Source organism: Apis laboriosa, unplaced genomic scaffold, assembly GCF_014066325.1.
Source record: "Apis laboriosa isolate Shangri-la unplaced genomic scaffold, ASM1406632v1 scaffold71_cov137, whole genome shotgun sequence".
In the NCBI taxonomy this organism is placed as follows: Eukaryota; Metazoa; Arthropoda; class Insecta; order Hymenoptera; family Apidae; genus Apis; species Apis laboriosa.
The window spans coordinates 63327-85883 of NW_025224229.1; the positions used below are offsets into that span (position 1 = coordinate 63327).

At 18.0% G+C, this 22557-nt stretch overlaps 1 protein-coding gene across 2 annotated transcripts in view; it reads right to left on the reverse strand.

The window, feature by feature from the left end:
- LOC122719293 overlaps positions 1 to 19627 on the reverse strand; it is a 24718-nt gene extending 5091 nt beyond the window's left edge. For both annotated transcript variants that reach the window (XM_043944993.1, XM_043944992.1), the window contains exons 1-2: positions 19438 to 19627; positions 10364 to 10895 (exon numbers count right to left, since the gene is read on the reverse strand). In XM_043944993.1, the coding sequence (XP_043800928.1) occupies positions 10364 to 10855 (492 nt within the window). In that variant the 5' untranslated portion in view covers positions 10856 to 10895; positions 19438 to 19627. The remainder of the gene's footprint in view (positions 1 to 10363; positions 10896 to 19437) is intronic.
- Between the last annotated feature and the right edge of the window lie 2930 nt (positions 19628 to 22557).

The window sequence follows — 22557 nt, forward strand, 5'->3', positions numbered from 1 at the left end:
AAAAAAAAAAAAAAAAAAAAAAAGAAAAAGAAGATAATTTTATCAATTTTTGATTTAACCCCTTAAGATTCATTATATTTATTTCGTATTAACTATAAAAATTTAATAATTTAGAGCTAATATTACATACGTATTATTTATATAAAATTTATTACATACGTATTAAATTTTATATTTTTATATGTAAATAACACGACCATATTAATTATTTTTGTTATTAATGTTATAATTCTATATTATATATTTTTTATATATCTAATTTTTTTTATATTTCTAATTGAGAAATCTTTCACTTTGGATTCAATTTAATTTTTTTTTATATAAATTAATATTAAAATGATTTCAGATTAGAAAATATATTAAAATATTATAAATTAAAATAAATAAATTCAATAATAGTTAAAAAAATCTATTATTTAATATTGATGATATTTAATAATGATGAATTTATTATATATATATTTATTATATTCTTATTTTTATTCTTATTATGTGATATTCAAAATGAACAAGTATATGGAAATTTAAATTTATTAAATATTACCTCAATTCTGTCTCATACTTGTCATCCTATTATAATACAACAAAAATATTATGAAATGTATAACAATATAAATATATTGTAAATTTATTATAGTATTAATTTTTTAAGATTCATAAAATTTCAATGTTTGAAGATTGTATATTTTAAATTTTTTTAATATATTATTTTTAATACATTTTATATCTTTTTTGTCATATAAAATATAGTATATTAAATTAAATAATACTTTCTTTCATATTTTTTAATTTTAGCTAGTTTTAAAGCAAATGTGAACTATTTTACAATACTTTTGAACAAAAATATATGTTTTAATGATCTTTATATAATATTATTAATATATATGATATTTTCTGTTTTTTTAAATAAATTTTCAAGACTATCTTCAATTCTTTCATATAACTTTTTCATATAACTAATATATACAATCATTTCATATCGAAAATTCAATGAGCTGAAAACTTTTTTCATTTAATAAAAAAAAGAAAAATTATGCATAAAAAAATTTCAGTCATTTTGAATATTGAATCATTTTAATAATACAAAAAAAATTTTGATTGACTCACTAAAATAATAATGAAAATAATTGATATGGTCTATTTTATGATAAATTTCTTACATTAAATATAAAAAATGAAAATTTTTTTCGAAAAAAATGTAAAAAAATTTATAAAACAATAAAATAAAAAAATATATATATTTTTTTAAAATTAATTAGCTTCTTAAGGAGTTAATTATTTTACGATAGGAATTAATTATTTTAATTATCTTATAATTAATCTCATTATGACTTGTTAGATTAATTAAAGGTATAAGCCCATATTAAATAAACGAATAATATTATTCCAAAGTCATATTTTATTCATGCAATTCTGATTAAATTATTTTGTATGAAATATAATTCGTATAAAAAATTAGAGAATGAATAGATTGAAGTTATTATATTCTTACTATTATTTTTTTTATAAATTTATTAATTATAAATTATATAATTATTAATTATAATTTATTCCAATTGTTTTAGTGGTTTTCAGAATTTATAATGTTTTGAATATTTGTTAAATGAAATATTCTTTAAATTTTATATTTGAAATGTAGATAGAATATTTCATTTTACAATAATTATGACATTAAAATACTAAGAAATAATTTAATTGAAATATTAAATTTAATTGAAATTAAATATATAATAATTAAAGCTAATCATTTGATTTAATTGTATTGCTTTTAAGAATTTTTTATAATAATATCTAATAATAAGAATCACAAAAAATTATATATTTTAAAAATGAATAAAATACAATTTAAATCATAATAATAAAATAAAATTAATTTTGTATTTTGATCAATATTTATGTATTAAGTTTTAAAAATTATAATGTTGTAAAATGATTTGTCATATTTTTTTCATAAAAATCAAATGAGTTTAATATAAAATATGATAAATGCATTTTAAAATATTTAAAATGTATTGATATTTATTGCATTGATATTTATGAAAATTTTGTAATAAATGATGTTATATTATAACTATTAATAATTATAAAAATTTAATTATTTTATATAGAGCGTTTTTTCTATTGTTGACAACATATAAAGAAATAAATATATAAAAAGATAAATTAAAAATGAAGACTTATACTTTTCTTACAAAGCCTTATTCGTTTGTTATACTATAAACACTATAGCAGATATTATTGCGTTTATATTATAATTAATTATAACTTTGCTAGTCATTATAAACCAATACCAATGTATTAAATTAATTAATTGAATAATTATAAAGGTAGATAATCAAATTACTCATATTCTAATATAAGTATATAATACATTTGGAAAAAAGAAAAAATAGAAAATAAATAAAAAGTAAAAAAAATTTTTTTAATAAAAAATGCATTAAAATTTCTATTTGAATATTGAATTATTTTAAAATATTAGGAAGTAAAGATAAATATTCTAAATATATTACTTTATTTATATTTTATATCATATTTTATATTTCATAAGTATATATATATATATTTTTAAATTCTAATTAAAAAAAATTAGGAGTAATATAAAAATAGAAAAGAAATAAATTAAAAAAAAATTATAATATAAAAAATAATTAAAATATATTAAAAAAAATTAAAAAACCAAGGAGGAAAAAATTATTAAAACAATATAAATAATATGCAATTTTAGTTTTTAATGAAAAAAAAAGTTACAATATGAATTATTCTATTTATTCGATTATTTAAATATTAAAAAAAAATTGATTATTCAATTTTTTTTATAATTAATTGGTTTGAATAATCGAGCTCTTATTATATAAAACTTTATTTTTATTTCACTTTTCTCTTACTATTATTTACTATGTTTTCCTCTTACTATATCCTATAATATAATAAATCCTAGTAACAATATAGATACTGCATTGATATTTATTACATGTATACATAAATGGGATCATATGTAAGAGTTTAGCTTCAGTATTGATTTGTTTGGAAATAAGGCTTCATACAAGAAAAATTACATTTTTAATTTATTTTTTCATGTGAGTTTCCTTTTGAGTTATTTCGTCAATTTGAAAACATCGCACATTATAAATATTTTTTCTAATTTACGAAATCTGCATATTTCTGTAATATATTTTTATATATCTTGATTCATAATATATATTGTTGGTTCATAATAAATTATTTAATATTTTTAAAGTAAATAAATTAATCTAGTTATGCAAGTCACTTTAGATTAGAATACTAAAATAATATTCTAAATTTTTATGAAAATACTTCTTAAATAATTATACATTTTGAATAAATAAGTATTTCAAAATTTTATTAAAGTGTTATTAATGAAACTGTTGAATTATTAAATTTTAAATATATATTATTTAAAGAATGAGTATTTAAAAGAAAGATTTAGTTTAATAGTTTAATTAATTAACATGTATATTATGAAAAACGTCACATATAGAAAATTAGAATTACAGCTCCTGGCTATCAAATTAAAATTTTTAAAAATTTATTATTTTTCTATTAAAAAAATATATAATATTATACATATGTATCTATCTTTATTATATCTTACATTTTTCTTATAATAAATATTCTAATGTATGTAGTATGTAAAAAAAAATTGATATTATTTAAATTCTATGTAAATTGGAATATTTTAATTTACTTTGAAATTATATCAATAAAGATTGAATCGATTGAAAAATCGATATATATATATGTATATGTATATTTACAGCACTTGAGAATTATCTTTAGCACAATTAATAATCAGTAAGGATTAAATATTCCAAAAATAATAAAAATCTAAAAAATAATAAACTAATTATTATATATACATAATTTTATATAATTCATTATTATGATATTCATCATTATTCTTTTATTAAATTTTTAACATTATTGTAATGATGAATATAATTATCCAATATTACACAAAATGAATCACATAACGTGACCACATCAAATAACTTGTAAATTATTAAATATATAAAAAAATCTCATATATAGTTATATATAAATTATATATAAATTAATAATTATATATAAATTATTTCATACAAAAATTGTATAATATAGGAGATATAATTTGATGTTACTATTTTTTTTGAAAGTAAATATATAGTTAACAACATTTTTAGTTTGACATTTGATATAGATAATAAATAAATAAATATTTTTATTTTTTTCAAATTGATAAGATTTTTTTAGATAAATATATTATTTATAATTAGATAAAAAAAGGAATCATTATGAAAAAAATATTAAAAAATTTATAACAGTGAACAATATTAAAAAAAAACAAATTTATAAATTAATTTTAATTATTAATACTTTGATAATTTTACATTTAAAATTAATTAATCAAATTTTAAAGTGATTTATGAAAAGAAATATCCTCTACAGCATGCAATTTTTGTAAAAAATACTTTTTCATCCATTAATTAATTTACGTATGTTATTTTATTTGAGGTGATCATGTTACGCGATTCATTCTGCATGTATAGTAGGTCACAACAGTATTGAAACAACGTACAGGGTGTTCATTAAACTTGTAATACTCGTCATAAAAAAATCTTAATAAATATGAATTGAAAAACCTATTAAATATATTTGACATATCCTCTGTTCATTTTGATATACACTTTTCCTTATAAATACGTACACACATTGAAAGATCGTCAACGTTAATAATTAGTGTTAATAATTAAATTTTTTGGATTCGTTAGATATTATGAAATCTCTATAATTGTAATATTCGAAATAATAAGTGTTGAATTAAAAAAAATATAGTAGAATTTTTATATTTAATTATTTACAGATTTCATAATTTACTTATTTATTAAATCACTTTAAAGTATTAAATTTTTAAAGCGTTGAATATTGATTATATTCCATCTGTTTTTCAAATCATTTGAATTCTTTTTCTATTACTATAAATGTTTCAGAAGGAAATAGAAATATATATTTTCATCATTACTTTTATCATAGCCTTCTTTTTATTTATTGTGAGAATTTAAATTAGTACTAAAACAATACAATTGTAAAATATCAAAATATAAATTTAAAATTGAAATAGAATCTATTATATTATTATAAGTTTAAACTAGAAAAAAATCTAATGATTTTTAAATCTACGTTTATTAAGATTTTTTTGCTTGTTTTGATAAATATTATATTATATAATATTATATTATATTATACAATCCATGAATATGAGATTTGGTAACAACTTTTATAAATACACTGTATTTTATAATATTTATCACAACATTCCTCACTCAACGTTTGTTGACTTCAACAAAAAATAATTATAATCAACCGATATTATTATTTGACATTTATTATGTGCCAAAAGACTGTACGATACATTCAACAAGTACATTCGAAGTACCAACTATAAATAAAATATATACTAAAGCATGTTAAAATATGCAAAAGAAATAACGGCCGTATTTATTGATTATTACGATTATACGCTAGTCGTTGTTGATTCCAGAATCTGATTTATATTATTTCGTAAAACATATATTTTCTGTTCATTTCTTGTTTTTTGTATTTTTATCTATATTCATATTTATTATATTATATTCGTATTCATAATAAATAATCCCATATTAAAGATATATATAATAGAATATAATAGAAATATTGCTGATTATAATTCATCTAAAGATTTCACAAAAAGATACATTTTTGTTGTGTCTAATTATTATATCCGTTATTATGCATGTTTAAAACTGAATACCATTGTCTCGTTGAATAGATTACAAATCTTTGAATTTTTGAATTAAAATAAAGGACAACGAGCGTTTTTATATAAGATTTCAGCCATTAATGAATAAAAATATTGCTAGTGATCTCTCAGAATCTTATCCGTTATCCGAACGATTTTTTTTTAATCATAATTATAAAATAATAAATTGCATGTTAAAAGAAGAATTAGGTATTATTTCTATTTATATATTGAGAATTTATTTAAAAATATATATTTTTGCAAAAATAAAATGAAACATTACTTAGAAAATATCGGATATTTCGTACAAATAATCGATAACTAACATTTATTATATTTGACATGTTTTTACAAACATTATACTTAATAATTGTTTAAGTAATATTGTCTAATCACTGATTACAAAAGCAAAAATCACATATGAAAATATTAATTAAAATATATAAAAAAATTAATTAAAATATAGTTTTAACTTATGGTTTCATTCATGGCCAAATAGTTATATCTTCTCGTTTTAATCAATAACTCACAATCAATTGATACTTGAAATTTGAAACTTGAAATTTTATTTATATAATTATTTTTATTTTAAATTTCTTTTATTTTAAGAAACATAACACATATAAATTCGCGACTTATTGTCTTTTCGTTGTTTCTACGTTAATATATAATATATATATATATATATATATTATATATATATATATAATATATATATATGTATAACTGATATAAATCTAAAAAATCTATTTTTTAAATTTTCGTTAAAAAATTAGATAAAAAAAGTTGGCAATAAAAAAGAAATCAATATTTTCTATTTTAAATTTTTCTAATGTTTCTAAAAAAATTTAATGTATTATTATATTCAATTTTAAAAAAGTTGTATTTTAAAGAATACACTAATATTTTTTAGAATCATTATATATATATATCGACAAAAAGAAGAAGAAAGAATTAATAGAAAGAATAAAAAATTGATTTTCAAAAATCATTTATGGATGTTCTAGTTAGAAAATAGTTAAAATTGTTGCATGATCTTAATTCAATGGCCAAGAGCTGTATTAAAAAAAAATTAGTAAATAATGGAATATGAATGTTAATAATAGAAATCGAATATTTTGCATGGTTAAGAGAAACAATTTTTCCCAAGTATAATCTTATAATCAATTTCCCAAGTAATCGATTTTAAATGTCGATTTTAAATTTTAAATGTTTCTAATCTAAATTCTAGGATTTTTATTGAAACGATCCCATCTTATTTACCACAATCATGTTACTGTTAAAGATTATAAATAAAATATTCAATTTATCGTTGCAATGATTAAATAAATATACTTCCTACATACTTTACAATGAGGTTGCATTTAAAGAATTATATAGACATAGAGAAGTTTTCATGACTTTTATACCTGATCGCCTAAGGATAATTTACCTTAAGCTTTTTTTAAGAAGAAGCTTTCTTGCTCCCTGACTAGGAAGTCTCGTTTGAAAGTGATGCAAAATCAAACATCCCATTGAGTAGAAAGATATGAAACTCTTCTTTAAAGACGAGAAGCTTGCCGTATCTGCACGAGAACAGTTTTTAAATGAAAATAACTAAAATATTTTTTAAATATATGTTTTTCTAATTTTCTATGAATGTTTCGATTATAAATAAAATTGAATAATAAAGCTTTTAATAAATAATAATTATAAAAAAGTGATATTTATATTTTCGTGGCAAATAGATTAATATAAAGTAAATGTATAATCTTATATGTATAAATAATTTTTCATTTTTTTTAAAAGAAAAAATAAAAAAAAAGTTATTATGTTGCATAATATCGTTTTTATAATTATTAGAAATTGTATTCGCAATAAAATAAAAATAGTTATTTTTATATAATTATTCATTATTATAGAGGTAAGATATTATTATTTATATCTTCGAAATCATGATGTAACTGATAAATGCAATTGAAAAGAAAATGATTTGTAATTTAAAAATGTATTAATATAGATTTAATAACATTTCATCATATAACAGTTTCTATTTTTGAGAAAATCAAATCATTCTCGTTACACTTACGAGCAATGCTAATAAATATAGTTTTAAAGAATAAAAAATACAAATTTTAATATTTTAATTTAGTTTATTAAGTGTTGAAAATGAGCTCTCAATATCTTACTTGACAAATTAGAGAAGCACCAATCTATTATAACTTGTTATATTCAAATTTTTCACTCATTTGAATACTTTCAAATTATAGATTTCGATTTCTCAGAATAAATTATTTCATATTATTATAACAGCAGATGAACCTTTTGATGATATTTTTTAGTTTTCGTAATTTTTATATAAAAAAATTTATGAAATTTCATTATCAATTGAAATATTTCTTGCAAATGCATCCAAACGTGTATTCAATGAATTTTCAAATTTTCTGGAGTTTTACATAACAAAATTTTATTCTATATTTTCGATTCATTGTTAAAATTATTTCTTGTTCGCTTATATTGATTTCAGAAACACTGTATATATTTTTTACGTAAACTTTTATCGATTTTATTTATTAACAAACAAAACGAACAAAATAAACAGTTCTATATCATAAATATAATATACACAGAATATATAATATAGAAAATGAAATGACATTTTGTTAAAATCAAAAACTCGCTAGAGGACTTGTATGAATTTCTATTTTATTTCTATTACTATAACATGCTTTTACCAATAACCTGACAAAAACGAAAATCGTTTTCGAAATGAACGTAAAAATAAATAAAGATTTTGTTGAATTATTTTCTGCTTTTCTCGTTATTTTATTCAGAAAAAAAAAAAGTAATTTAATTATTAGATGTAATCGATCGATTACAGGATTAAGCATCGATAAATATAATGCATAATCGTTTTACTAGCAGTATTATATGATCTAAAAACAATGAAGAGGTTTCATCTGCGCTGATGCATAGCTTGCATAAAGATCAGAATGTCTCTATATTTCGTTGCTTATCTTGGATCTACTTAAATCTAAATACAATTAATAATTCAAATTTTGTTTAGCTAAGCACGAGACATCTTTTCATGCTTGCACGTGTCCTCTTACTTTCATGTTTGATGAAAAAATAATATACGTGTGTATATGTATATAAGGATTGTTGTATTTTTCACGACAAAAGTCAAAGATTCAGTCCACTTTATTATATCCATTATATCCATTTTTATTACATATTTATTATTTACATCCATATTTATTATATCCATTTAAAAATTCTTAATGTTAGTAACTGTAAGAATGTATAATCGTTGTTTAATTTTTTTTAAAAAGTAGATTAATCCTAATGAATTAAATTTGATTTCTTAATGGTATAATTATTTGTTATTGAGGCTAGAGAAAATAGAAAACTATTTAATAATGATTATTTAATAATGATTCAACGTATACAAATTCCAATAAATGGATTGAAAATATTTTAAAAATTGTGATATCAAATGAAAATTGGTTTTGGCAAATTGCCTATATTTACTCTTATTTGAGTGATTCGAACTTCGTGACATAAACTTATTTAAAAAATAGTCTATCTTTTTTTGTTGTTTGTTATTTTATATATATTGAAAGCTAACATATTATTATATATACATACATATATATATATATATATATATATATATATATATAGAGAGAGAGAGAGAGAGAGAGAGAGAGGCTTAAAGTATACATTTTGAAAACATTTTATAAATTTTGAAAACATTTTATAAATTTTGAAAATTTTTATTAAACTTAAAAATAAAACTTTAATGCATATGTGTATTAATTGTATTTTTATAAATTTTACAAATTTTACAATACTTATTTTGAAATTATTATCATTTAGTTATTAATACTACTTAATATTATTCTCATTATTAAATAATTTACATACTAAAATTATATCAATTTTATTAAAATAAAATTTTATGAAAGATATTATGATTTTGTAATTATTGAAAAGTGCTTTTTATGTGTAAATATGTGTAAATGTTAAAAAAAATTAATAATAATAATAAAAATATCGAACTGTAAAATTTAAAATAAAAAGTCATATCTCTTATATATTATATTTCTATATGTGTATACTAAGTTTACATGCAACAAAATACTATTATAGTCATAAATATAATAATAACTAGATATGCATTTACTACTATTTTTACAAACAAAAATATTTTTATTTTTAAACATTATTTCTTTATATCAATTTTATGGATAATAAAATAATAATATGTTGTTATTTCGACAACGGTAAATTCTCTGATAATTTTTTTAAAAGAAGAAAATAATTTTTTTATTTTTTTCAAACATATACGTACATATATTTTTATATATATATTTTTTTTTTTTATTATCAATTCCATTTTTAATACCATTATTATCGTTATATTAAAACTCATATAAGAACTAGCCAAAAATAGTCAATAAGACAATTGTCAGAACGCATCTGTGATCTGCATCGAAGAATACGACGTAATATTGCGGGGAAAACTAAGAAACCACATCTCTCGAATAGAACAATAACAAAAATAAATCGTGATTAATATTGAACATATTAAAAGTTAATACTCACGAGAGATCGTTGTCGAGGTGATTCAGTTCCATTCTCCGTGATGACTGGAAAAGTGCGATGGTCCAGATGATGATGCTGCTGGTGCAGGAGATTAAAACGACGATAATGATGATAAGATCTACTCAGAGCCGCGGTGGCCGCGGTACTGGGTAGTGATGGTGGGTTATTCGGTGAAAGTCGTTCACCGCGCATGCGCATACTAGCCGACCGACGCAGGCCTGTAGGCGAGGGACGTGGAATACGGGAATCCAATGAAGAGGATATCGAGGATGATATCGAGGGTGACGAAACGGTGACCGGTGCACTTCCTGTCGTGTAAACCACGTTGTTATCGGCATTGACCTTGATCGTGCTGCTGTTGTCAGAACATGTTACTGGCTCTGACGGTGCTAACTCCGTTGTGGGTGATTCGTTCGTGTTTAAGCGGACTGAGGAGCCTGGATGCATCGATTGAGAGGAATGTAAGGATCTTTCGCTGCCGTGACGAGCCATCTCCTACTGATCCAGTTTACCTCATCACTTCATATAATTCCTGTGCGAGGAAATCAAACTTCCGTTAAACTTTGTTCATAGAAAAATATATGGCATATCATTTTATAAGTTCCTAATGGATTTTTTCTTTCTAATGGATTTTTCTCGTTTAGAATTATTGTCGGAAATTATTATGTAAAAATTTCCAATTGATGTAAATATTTCATAAAATTAAGTTAAGTTATTTAAGATTGGAGAACGTTATTTAAGGAATTGGAAAACGTGAGTTGATGAATTATATAATGTAAAGTAATTGGTAAGTAATTATATTGTTAAGATAACGAAATTTAATAGCAATTCGATGATAAAAACAAGTATATTATATAAAATACGTAATTCTTGTAAGACAATTCCTTCTTATATCTAATGTTGAATATTTATTTCTTTTTATAGAGATTTAAATAATTATTTCTTAATTAAAAATTAAAAAATAAAATTTTCAAACATATTTATATTTTATATTTCTAATTGACTTAAAAATAATACCATATATTTTTATCTTAATAAAATTTTTAATATTCGTTTTTATTTTATTTTTCCTTATTAAATTAGTTTTATCTATATCATAATCATAATATATTATCATAATATCATAATATATATTTTATTGAGATTNTTCGTTTATTAATATTGATTAATATTAAATATGGAAAAATATTATATTATCAATTGAAACCATATAAAAAAACTATAAATATATATTTATTATCAAAAAGAATGATCGAAATAATTAAAAACAAAAATAAAAGTATTAAAAAATAAATAAAAATTCTATGAATTATTTTCATTTATTTTACAAAAAATATTATTTTATTTGTTTCTTTTTTATAGGATTTTAATTGTAATAAATCTAAATTTCATTTGAAATTTTCAAAATATTAATATAATCAAGATAAATAATACATCAAATAATACATTATTTATTAAAAAGATGCGTTTTGATAATAATAGAAAAAATTATTATTATTATTAAAGATAATTATATATAATTGATATAATTATATGATAATGATAAAATCATGCTAATTCATTAAAATCATAATTATTTTATAATTTTATCACAAAACATATTTAAATAACGTGTATTTCTAATTTTGTTATTATTAAATGAAAAAAAACTATTTATTTGATTTTATATAAGCGTGATATCAATTTTTCTACAACAATTAATAACTATTTAAATGTCTATTTATTTATCATTTATTTAAATGTTATTGTTATTATGTTATTATCTTTTATTTTTTTCTATAATATAATACATAAAATACATAAATAATACATGAGAAATAATCATAGAGATAGTAGATAATTAAAATAACTAAAATCATCTAAATTAAACATTTTCTTTTTTTGTAAATATATAATTTTTTATTATTTATTTCGTCATTATAGATATTTTTTTTTGTAAGAAGTAAATATTCTTTATATATCTATTATTATTAAATTCTTATATTATATTTAATCATATTTCATCTATTATTATCTATTTTACAAAAAATATTATTTGTCTTATTTTATTTGTTTTTTTTTTATAGGATTTTTAATTGTAAAAATTGTAAATCTAAATTTCATTTGAAATTTTTAAAATATTTAAACATTTAATATAATTAAACATTTAAATATAATTAAAATAAATAATCATCTAATTAGATTTCAAGAAAATTCATATTACATTTTTAAAATTTTTGTAGTATATTTTTCACACAAAAATATTTCACTTTTCTAAATAGATCAATAAATAATTGTAATCAGAATTTTGAATATCATTGATCATCATTAAAGATAGTTTGTATTCTATTTATAAAATGTTTAAATATATAAAGAATAAAAATTTGAAGATATTAATAGATTAAGATAATTAAAAAAGAAACAGAATAATTTATCAGAAATATAAGAAGAATATATATTTTTAAAATTGCTAAAAGTAACTATTGAAGTATTTGAATATAAAGAAATATTTATATGAATAGAAGCTATAATTGAATTTCATTTTTAATTTTTATATATATTACAATCGTTAATGCAATCAATAATTATTTTTTAAGATTAAAACATACTTTTTACTTAATTAAGTTAAATATTTATTTAATTAATATATAATTGCAATTAATGATTCAGACACATAATCGTCAATTTAATCACTAATTGGAATGATTATTTATTAAAATTTTCAGTCGTCATAAAATTCATTGAAGTGCATCCTCAAATTAATATATTTTGATCCATAATAATAATCACTTAATATAAGAGATATATGATACAGATATTATATAAATCTACATCAAATAAAATTATAAATTATAATTATAAAGTTAAACTTTAAAAATTAATAAAAATTAATAATTGATGATTAATAATTGACTATTAATTATTATTTATTATTATAATCATTATTAATATTGATGATTTTATTTTTTTCAATTAAATAAGATTTTTTATGATTATATAGTTTTTGTAATTGTAAGTATTGTAAAATTTTGTCGATAAATTTAAATATAACTTTTATAAAATAAAAAGCATAAATTATAATATTTTCATTTTAAAATCTGAAAATATAAAAACAGAAACATAATAAAATTTATAATATTTCATTATGATTTATCAAAATATATATTAGTAAATTTACTCACATAATAAAAATTTATTCGTAGAAAATATTTTTTCGTTTTCATTTAAAACAATGTAAAATAATTTTTATAATTAACTTAAATCAAATATAAATTAATATTTTTATTTATATATTTTTTTCTTAATATCTTTTTCATGATCAATGTTTCTCTTTGGCAATTTTAATTTTTAATTATTTTATTATTTTACTGAAATTGTAACATTTATTACAGCAATTGATAATATTTGAATAATTCTTTAAAATAATTCAAAAATAAAAAAAATTTAATTGAGATGAATATATGACAATAGCATATGTAAATTATTAGAATTTAGATATAAGATATAATAGATATATAGAATAGATATATAGAATATATATAGAATAGATATATAGATTAGATAGATATAAAATAGATATAGATAGAATAAAGAAATTAAATATTAATTAAAAATTGAATTGTCGTATTAGAGAGTTTGAAAATATAAAAAAAATTAATTATTAATTTAAAACTTATTAATTTAAAAATTTATTAATTTAAAACTTTTATTAATTTATTAAGTTTTAAAATATTAATTTTAAAACTATTTTAAACATTCAAAAAGAAAAAAATATTTTAAAAATATATTAAATAAAAAATTATTTATAATATTAAAACAAATTAATATTTCGATCAAAAATTAAAATCAATAGAAATAACATTTTGTAATTGATAATTTTTAATTATCGCATTAATCAATTATTCATAAATTTCTTAAAGAATTTTGTTAGAAATATAAAATATTAAAATTTTATATTATGAATTTTTTAAATATGTTATACACATATATTATGTTATACATATAAATTTTTTATAAAGTCAGAATTTTTGGATGAATTTCTCTCTAATATAGAGTACAAATATTTTTGTGATTGATTCTATGTATACATATAGTCGAATTTCAAGGAAAAAGTATCAAATAGTTACGAAAAGTTTTTCTATCAACATTTTCAAATAAAAAAGTTTTAAAAAAAGAAAATTCAACATATAAAATTATAAGAATATTATAAGAATATTGTATTTATTCAATTATAAATAATTTGAAGGAAGAAAAATTCGTAAATGTTATCTTTGGTTTTTTTTTAGCATTGCAAGATAAGAAGATATCGAATAGTCTTTTAATTTTAATTACTGGTAGATTATGACTCAATTATGTCAATTATTTTGTAGACGTAATATAGTTATAAAGACTTTAAAGGTAATAAAAGTTTCACTTACATTAAATTTCAACTTGTAAAAGTCACTTTATTCTAAATTGCACAGATAAAATAAGATAATCTAAATAATTCAACTTGAAATAAATTTATTTTGTTTTTAAACATGTAAACATTTTTAAAAATAAACAAGGGTAAAAAAGACAATGGATAAAATTATAAAATTATAGAGATTCAAACTACAGAATTTGTAAAAAAATAATACTTTTAATATTTCTCTATTTCAAAAGAAATATATTTAATGTGAAAGAATAAAAAATAAAAAATAAAATACATAAAAGCAATAATATATATATATGCTATATTATAAAATCAATAACTTGTTTCTATAATAAATCAGAATCTCGACTTTTATACAAATGATATTTGCAAATATAAAATATTTTTAAATTGCTAATTTATATATCACAAAATTATGTGTAAAAATAATTTGTCATATTTGTTTATGAAAAGAATTTATTGTAAAATAATTATAAAATATGTTTCAAATAAAATATATATAGAAATGAAAAAAAGTATAAAATAATTTGTATTAAAATACAATACAAACTTAAATTGAATAATATTGAATAATCCTTGAATTTATATAATTTTATTATTTATTTTATTATTAATTATCATTAATTATTCATAATCTTTAATAGAAATAATTGAATTTTATATAATTATTATATAATTATATAATATTATAATAATTTTATATAATATTATATAATATATATATTAAGATATTTTTATAAAATTATGCAAAGCATCATATAATGATATAATCCATATCAAAAAAAATGCAAAGAAAAATTATGTGAATTGAAAATCATAAAAGGTAATAAAGTATTATAAAAATGAAGATGCTTCAAGATTAATTTGGACGAAAGACTGGAGTAATCAATTTTTTGAATATATAATAAAATAAATCTCAATCATAAATAACATTTGTTTTGAAATCTTTTAATACTTCTTAAAGTTATCTTTGAAAAAAATATTATTAATAATTTTTTAAATATAAAAAAACAAATATTTGAAATAAATGTTGGTGAGAACAGTTATCTGAACAATCAAAAATTATTATTTAATAATTAAATTAATATTACATTTTATTAAAGAAAAGAAAAAAAATATTATACACTCTCCTTCACTTTTTTGTAAGAAACTCACAATTGAAATTTAATTTGTTAAGTTAAGTCTAATAAAGTTAATATTTCTAATAATTCATTTCATTAAATAAAAAAATTCAAGATATATTTATATTTATATATATATATAATATTATTTATATATTTATATAATAGTTTTGAAAATCTTAGTTCAGAGATTTTAATTTTTTTTTATTTTAATTTCTATTTAAAAAGTATTTTATTACTAATTAATCTTACAGAAAATAATTTATACAGAAAAATTAAATAACAAATATTTTAAATAATAAAATGTAGCTATTTATATAAATATTACATATTCAATGTTAAAATAATTTATAAAATATTTCCAACTTAAAATAAAATTTTTTTAAATAATTTTTTTAAATAATAATTGTTTTATTAAACTTTATTTATTCCTAAATATTATGCAGAAAATTATTATTATTCGATAAATGTTGATCTTATACCATAAAAACTTATTATATTAAATTATTCATTTTAATAGAACTTCTATTTTTTTTGTAACAGATTTGTTTATTATCTATTATAACTAATTTATCTTGGTATGAGATTATTAACGTTCATAAAAATTCAACAATATAATATATAATATATAATAATATTATTATTATATTATATTATTATATAATATAATATTATTATTATATTATTATATATTATATTATTATTATATAACAATATAATATAATAATATATCTTTAAAAATTAATATTAATTTAAAAAATAGAAAAATCATACATTATTACATTATTCCATATTTTTAAAATTAATTCTTTGTAATTTTTTTCTATTTTTTAATTTTTTTATAATTTTACTTTTTACTTTTTTTTTATTAAGAAAACTTAATATTGTATTTATTTTAAATAAAGAATTCATTGTAAAATGAAAAAAAAATGTTATGAATAAAAATAAAAAATAATTTTAAATCTCTCTTTCTCTCTCTCTCTCTCTCTCTCTCTCTCTCTCTCTCTCTCTCTCTTTCTCAACTTTATAAAATTATAATAAAAAAATAGTATTATATATATATATATATATATATATTTAAATATAAAGTCAAATATTTAAGAAAATCAAATTATTATTAATCAAATATCATAATTTAATCTACATATACAAATAATAAAAAGAATATAAGGTATTATTTAATAAAATAAAGTTTTATTGAAAAATATTTTAAAAACTTTTTATTTCGTTTCTTGTTATTTATTAAATTTTGGTTATTCAGTATTAGTAAGATTTTTTTATTAAAATTCATTAGGAAAATAACTTTTATTTATATATATATGTTATTTTTTTTATATAGTCTTTGAAATAAATTTTTTTATATTACCATATATTTTTTTAAAATAATTAAATACTATTATAGAATAATATATAAATAATGTACATTTCTTCAAAAAAAAACAAAAAAATTGCATATCTATATTTTCTTTATGATAAAATTGGGTAATAGTTCCAAAAGACCTTGACATAAATCTCTCGATCGACACGAAATTTGATTTGATTCACTCTGTTCTCTAGCACTCTTCCTTTAAAAAATTATAATCAAATTAAATTATGTTATAAAATATTTTAATAAGTTATGTTAATAATTTGAATTAAGTTTTAAAAAATATAAAGTATTTTTTCAATTTTTTTTATCAAATTGTTCGATTTGATTCTAATTTTAAACGTGTTCTTTATAAATGACATATAAACATTTCAAGTATTATCGATTATACTGGATTCGTTTTTGAATTAATTTTTTTTGATTCTAATGAATTTAAAATATTTATAAAACAAATTTATGAGATATCTAAAAAATGATACATATATATATAATCATTATCATAAGAATTTTTTTTTTGATTGTTTGTTAAACGTATTCAGAACGTTAAAAAATGCATTCACTAACTGCAACTTGTAACGAATACAAAGTTTAACTTTCAATGAATTTATATCGTTATTATAATTTTAAATTAAAATTTAAAAATGAATACTAAAATTATGTTTTAATATTTTATAAAAACATGATTTCATAATTTCGAACAATCGAAATATGAATGCATATTTATTAAAATATAAAATAAGGTTAATTGCGTGCATATTATATAAAATATAAAATAAAATTGATATCACGAAAATTAAATTATTTTAATTCATTCTTATAAATATTATTCTTTAAAAAATAGATATAAAAAATATATTATAGATATGTAGTTTTTTCAATAAATATGATTATTTGATTTAATTAAAAATTCTTTATCATATTTTTAAATGTTTTTTCTTTTTAACAGTTACTTATTTAAAAGAAGAAAATTATAAGATACTGATTCAAAATTAAGTTGTCAAGTTTATATTTTAAAAATGTATTTTTTATAAATCCAAATTATTATATATAAATAAATATTGTCTTATCAACTGCTTTTTTAAATATATTTTATCAATCTATTTCAAATATATTTTATTGATCCCATATTATTAATATGTAAATAAATATATTATCGACGATATTTTAAAAATATTTGATCATAATCAATCTATTCAACGTTAATCTGCTTTCTGCTTATCTTTTTTTTATAATATATGCTTTAAATTTGTTATCGCACAAGATTAGTATGATTTTATTGAAAGGCAACTGCTTATATTTATACAATATGCCACATAACGAAATAATGTATGAAAGTATAAATATAAAATTTTGATATTCGCCAGCGATAACGTATTCATTACAGAATTCTATTAATGTTATTAATGTTTTCTGCCACATAACTAAAATAATTTATATAATTTTATATTATTGTATCATTCATATTCAACGGATATGAATTAGAGCAGAGAAAGACCTATTGAAATAAATCGATCATTTTGTATCTTCTGACTCTTTCTCTCTGTCTATCTATTTCAAGAACATCATGCAGCATTATGCAGCGTCCACATCATCTTTAAAATCATAAAAACAATATTATTTTCTAAAACTGCTTTTAAAAAAATTTTATTTTTACTAAGAAATAAATGTATATTGGAAACGTTAAAATTTATCTTGTATTGCTAAATTATTATTAAATAACTTTAAATTCTACACTTACTATTTTTATTTACAAAATACATTTTAACTATTTGATAACTGTTATATAATCATTCTATAACAAGTTTTTATAAAATATAAATGAACAAATATATACACATAACTACTAAGAATTAAGTAATTAGTAAATGAAGTTGTCGTTGTACCAATGACTGATTTTGCAAGTTTCTAATGACGTATCATGTGAACGGGAAGTAATTAATAATTAGAAAGTAGTAACTAAATCAGTAACGAAACCATATCTTACTTTTCAGATATGAATTTGAAATTATAATAGAATCCTCATTTGATATAAATTTTCAGAAATTTCTATCATTTAATATGTATATAATTATTAGAATTATTAATTAGAATAAAAAGCGCAGACAAATTAAATGAAAAAGATTTGATTTAAGTGTTAATTCATGCCACGCGGGCTTATCGCGTATAAAAGTTGAACATAGCTACGAATACTTACTAATCTAGCAATCCTAGATCTGTTACACAACGTAAATTATAAGAACACATTCATGATAGATGAATCAATAATTATGATTTTAAGAATATTTGACGTTATTAGATGCACTGTACACTGATAATTCTAACACTTTTTGACAAGATATGGAAAACATGCTCACTAATCGAACATCAGTCATCTACAATCCCAATGCGACTCGTGCAAGAAGTATAGTATTACAACGACAGGCAGTCACAAGATGTCGTATCGCAAGAACCGATCATTGACAATGTCGTAATTTTGAGTTATAAACGCCATCTAACAATGTAGATACAATAATAATTTACTGATTGTAGATAAATCATTTTATTTTAAATATCTCATTTGTAATTGATATTTAGTTTCAATTCTGACCACTACTAGTGTTACAATCTTGTTCTATCGGTAACGTTGAAAATGATATTAAAATGTCCATAAACAATAACACAAAAAAATATTATGAATATTAGGTCTATTAGCAATGTTTGAGGAAATTTGAGTAATAATTATAAAAAATTTGCGGATTATTTGTGAACAATATTATTTGTGAATAATATTCGCGAATTGTTTATTAATGAAAATGCGCCTTAAATTCATGAACAATTTTTGAAAACCAATCTTTAGTTTCTTCAGTTCCAGAGAAATCGTTAATTATATTTACTGTATACTTTCTACTCTTCAAAAATCAAGATTTATAAAAAAAAAAATATTGTTAAATTTATTAAAAATCAAGATTTGTAAAAAAATCAAATCAAAGAAATCATGAATTACAAATCATGAATTAGAGATTTACAAAAAATTGTATATTATTTGCTTATAGTTAATTATACATGATTTAAATTATATTATTTTTTTTTCTTATTTATATATTTTCATTTAATTTACAAAAATGTTATTGAAAAAAATTTAATAAGAAAAATTTCATAAATATGAATTTATTTGCGAAAAAATTATGTGCTAGTTATGAAATATAAATGATGTTTATGAATTGCTGGTAAGTCATACAATATTTTAACTTTATATTATGAATAATTTGCAAACAAACAATTTCTAGGAAATTTATTTTTCATATTGTTCACAAATAATTTATGAATATTGATGAAGATCATACTTTAACTTAAATTATTTATTATTAATAAATAATTTATTATATAATTAATAAATAAATAAATTTTAATTACTATTTTTATACATCAACTTTTATGTTTATTTTGAATTTACAAATCGATCTTTTAAATTATATGAATATACTATATAATCAAATTACTAAAAAAACAATTATTAAAAATTACTAAAAATTTTACTAAAAAAAAAAAAAAAATTCAAAAAATTTTAATTCAGTTTAAATAAAATATATCTTAAAAATAATATTATTTTGTAGTTCTATTTTATATTGGTAATAACAAAATTTTATATTTGCAGACTAATATCCTAATTCTTACTTTTATGTATAAAATATATATAATAAAAATAAAAAAATAGCATAAAACAAATCCTATAAATATTATAAATCTATAAATACTATAATATTATAAATCTATTGATCTATTCTATTAAAATAAAATAAAAAAATTATAAATTAACATATGTACATATAAAAAAAATAATTAATTTTTTAAATGATTGTAGAACGAAAATATTCTTTTGAATAACTTAAATCATCAATATTTTCGAAATAGAATATCTTTTAGAAGAAATAAATCTAAATTTAACAAAAAAAATAAAATTTAACATATTTTTAGTAAGAAAATAAATATTTTTGATTTATTTATTTATTTTCAAGATATATTGTTTGTTTATTTTGAAAATTGAAATTTAATATTAATATACGGTAATTTATTTTCGATATTTTATTTTATATTTCTTTATTTATTATTTATTATTTATTTATTTTTACTCATTTCTTTCAATGTCCAAATTTTCCTTATGTTGAACATATTTCCTCCTGTTGCAACCAAAATTGGAATATATTTTTGCATAAAACATTTTCTTACATTGAGAAAATTTGGATAATTGTATGAATTAAATGTGTTTTGATGAATAAATCTCATTGCTCTTTTATATTTTTTACATGTAATGCTATTATACGATAGTTTCTTTGATTAGCCTGCATTTTCCTTATCTTATTCCATATGGATTCGAATTCTTCCATCATAAATGTAGCTAAATCGATTATGTTTCTACTAGTTAATTTTTCTATGTTGGTAGTTAATTATAAATCATTATATAAATTTTTATTAATAGCAATATATTATATATGGATATTACAATTTTCTACTTACCGGAAAATTTTTTTATGAGTAATTGAAAATAATTCTAAATAATCTCTTAAGATTCTTAATCTTGTAACCAATTATTATCATTCAATACAATGATATATTTTTTTAAAAATTATTTATTTTATAAAAATATTGCTGTGATAACTATGACTACGAATTCAAGAATGAAAAATATATAAATTTTTCTCTGTAATATTGCAGAAGAAAGTACAATGCGCGTCAATCAGAGTGGAAAAGTTACCAATAACATTATTGAGTTATTATAGTATTATACTTATGATACAGACAAAATATAGAATCAATCTATATTCTTAAATGAATCAGATGAATCAGGATAAAGAAAACAATGTTTTTCATTCAAAAAAGTAATTGATATTAGCAATTATTGATATAGCTGTAAAATTATATAATTTTATATAATATTTATATATTATATAAATTTATTATTATTTTATTATATATATATAATTTATATAATATTTTATATAAAATTATATAATTATATAAATATAGCTGTATATTATTAGCTGTAAAATATTACGGTCAGAGTCAATTTATATGGTTCTTTGTAAATTTAATTGAAAATTTTAATCTTTTCCTACTATGTAGGAATATACGTATATATACGGTTTATGAGTCCGTTTTATCTTTTCCATATGTCGATCATGAATATATGTTTGTATCTATCAACTTGTCTTATTCAAACAAATATAAATTTATAAGAAATTAGAATGTTAAATTCTAATTGGGAATAGATGGGAAAAAAATAAATGGGATGGAATTAATATGGGCGCAATTGTTATGCTGCCTATTGAAATGCATG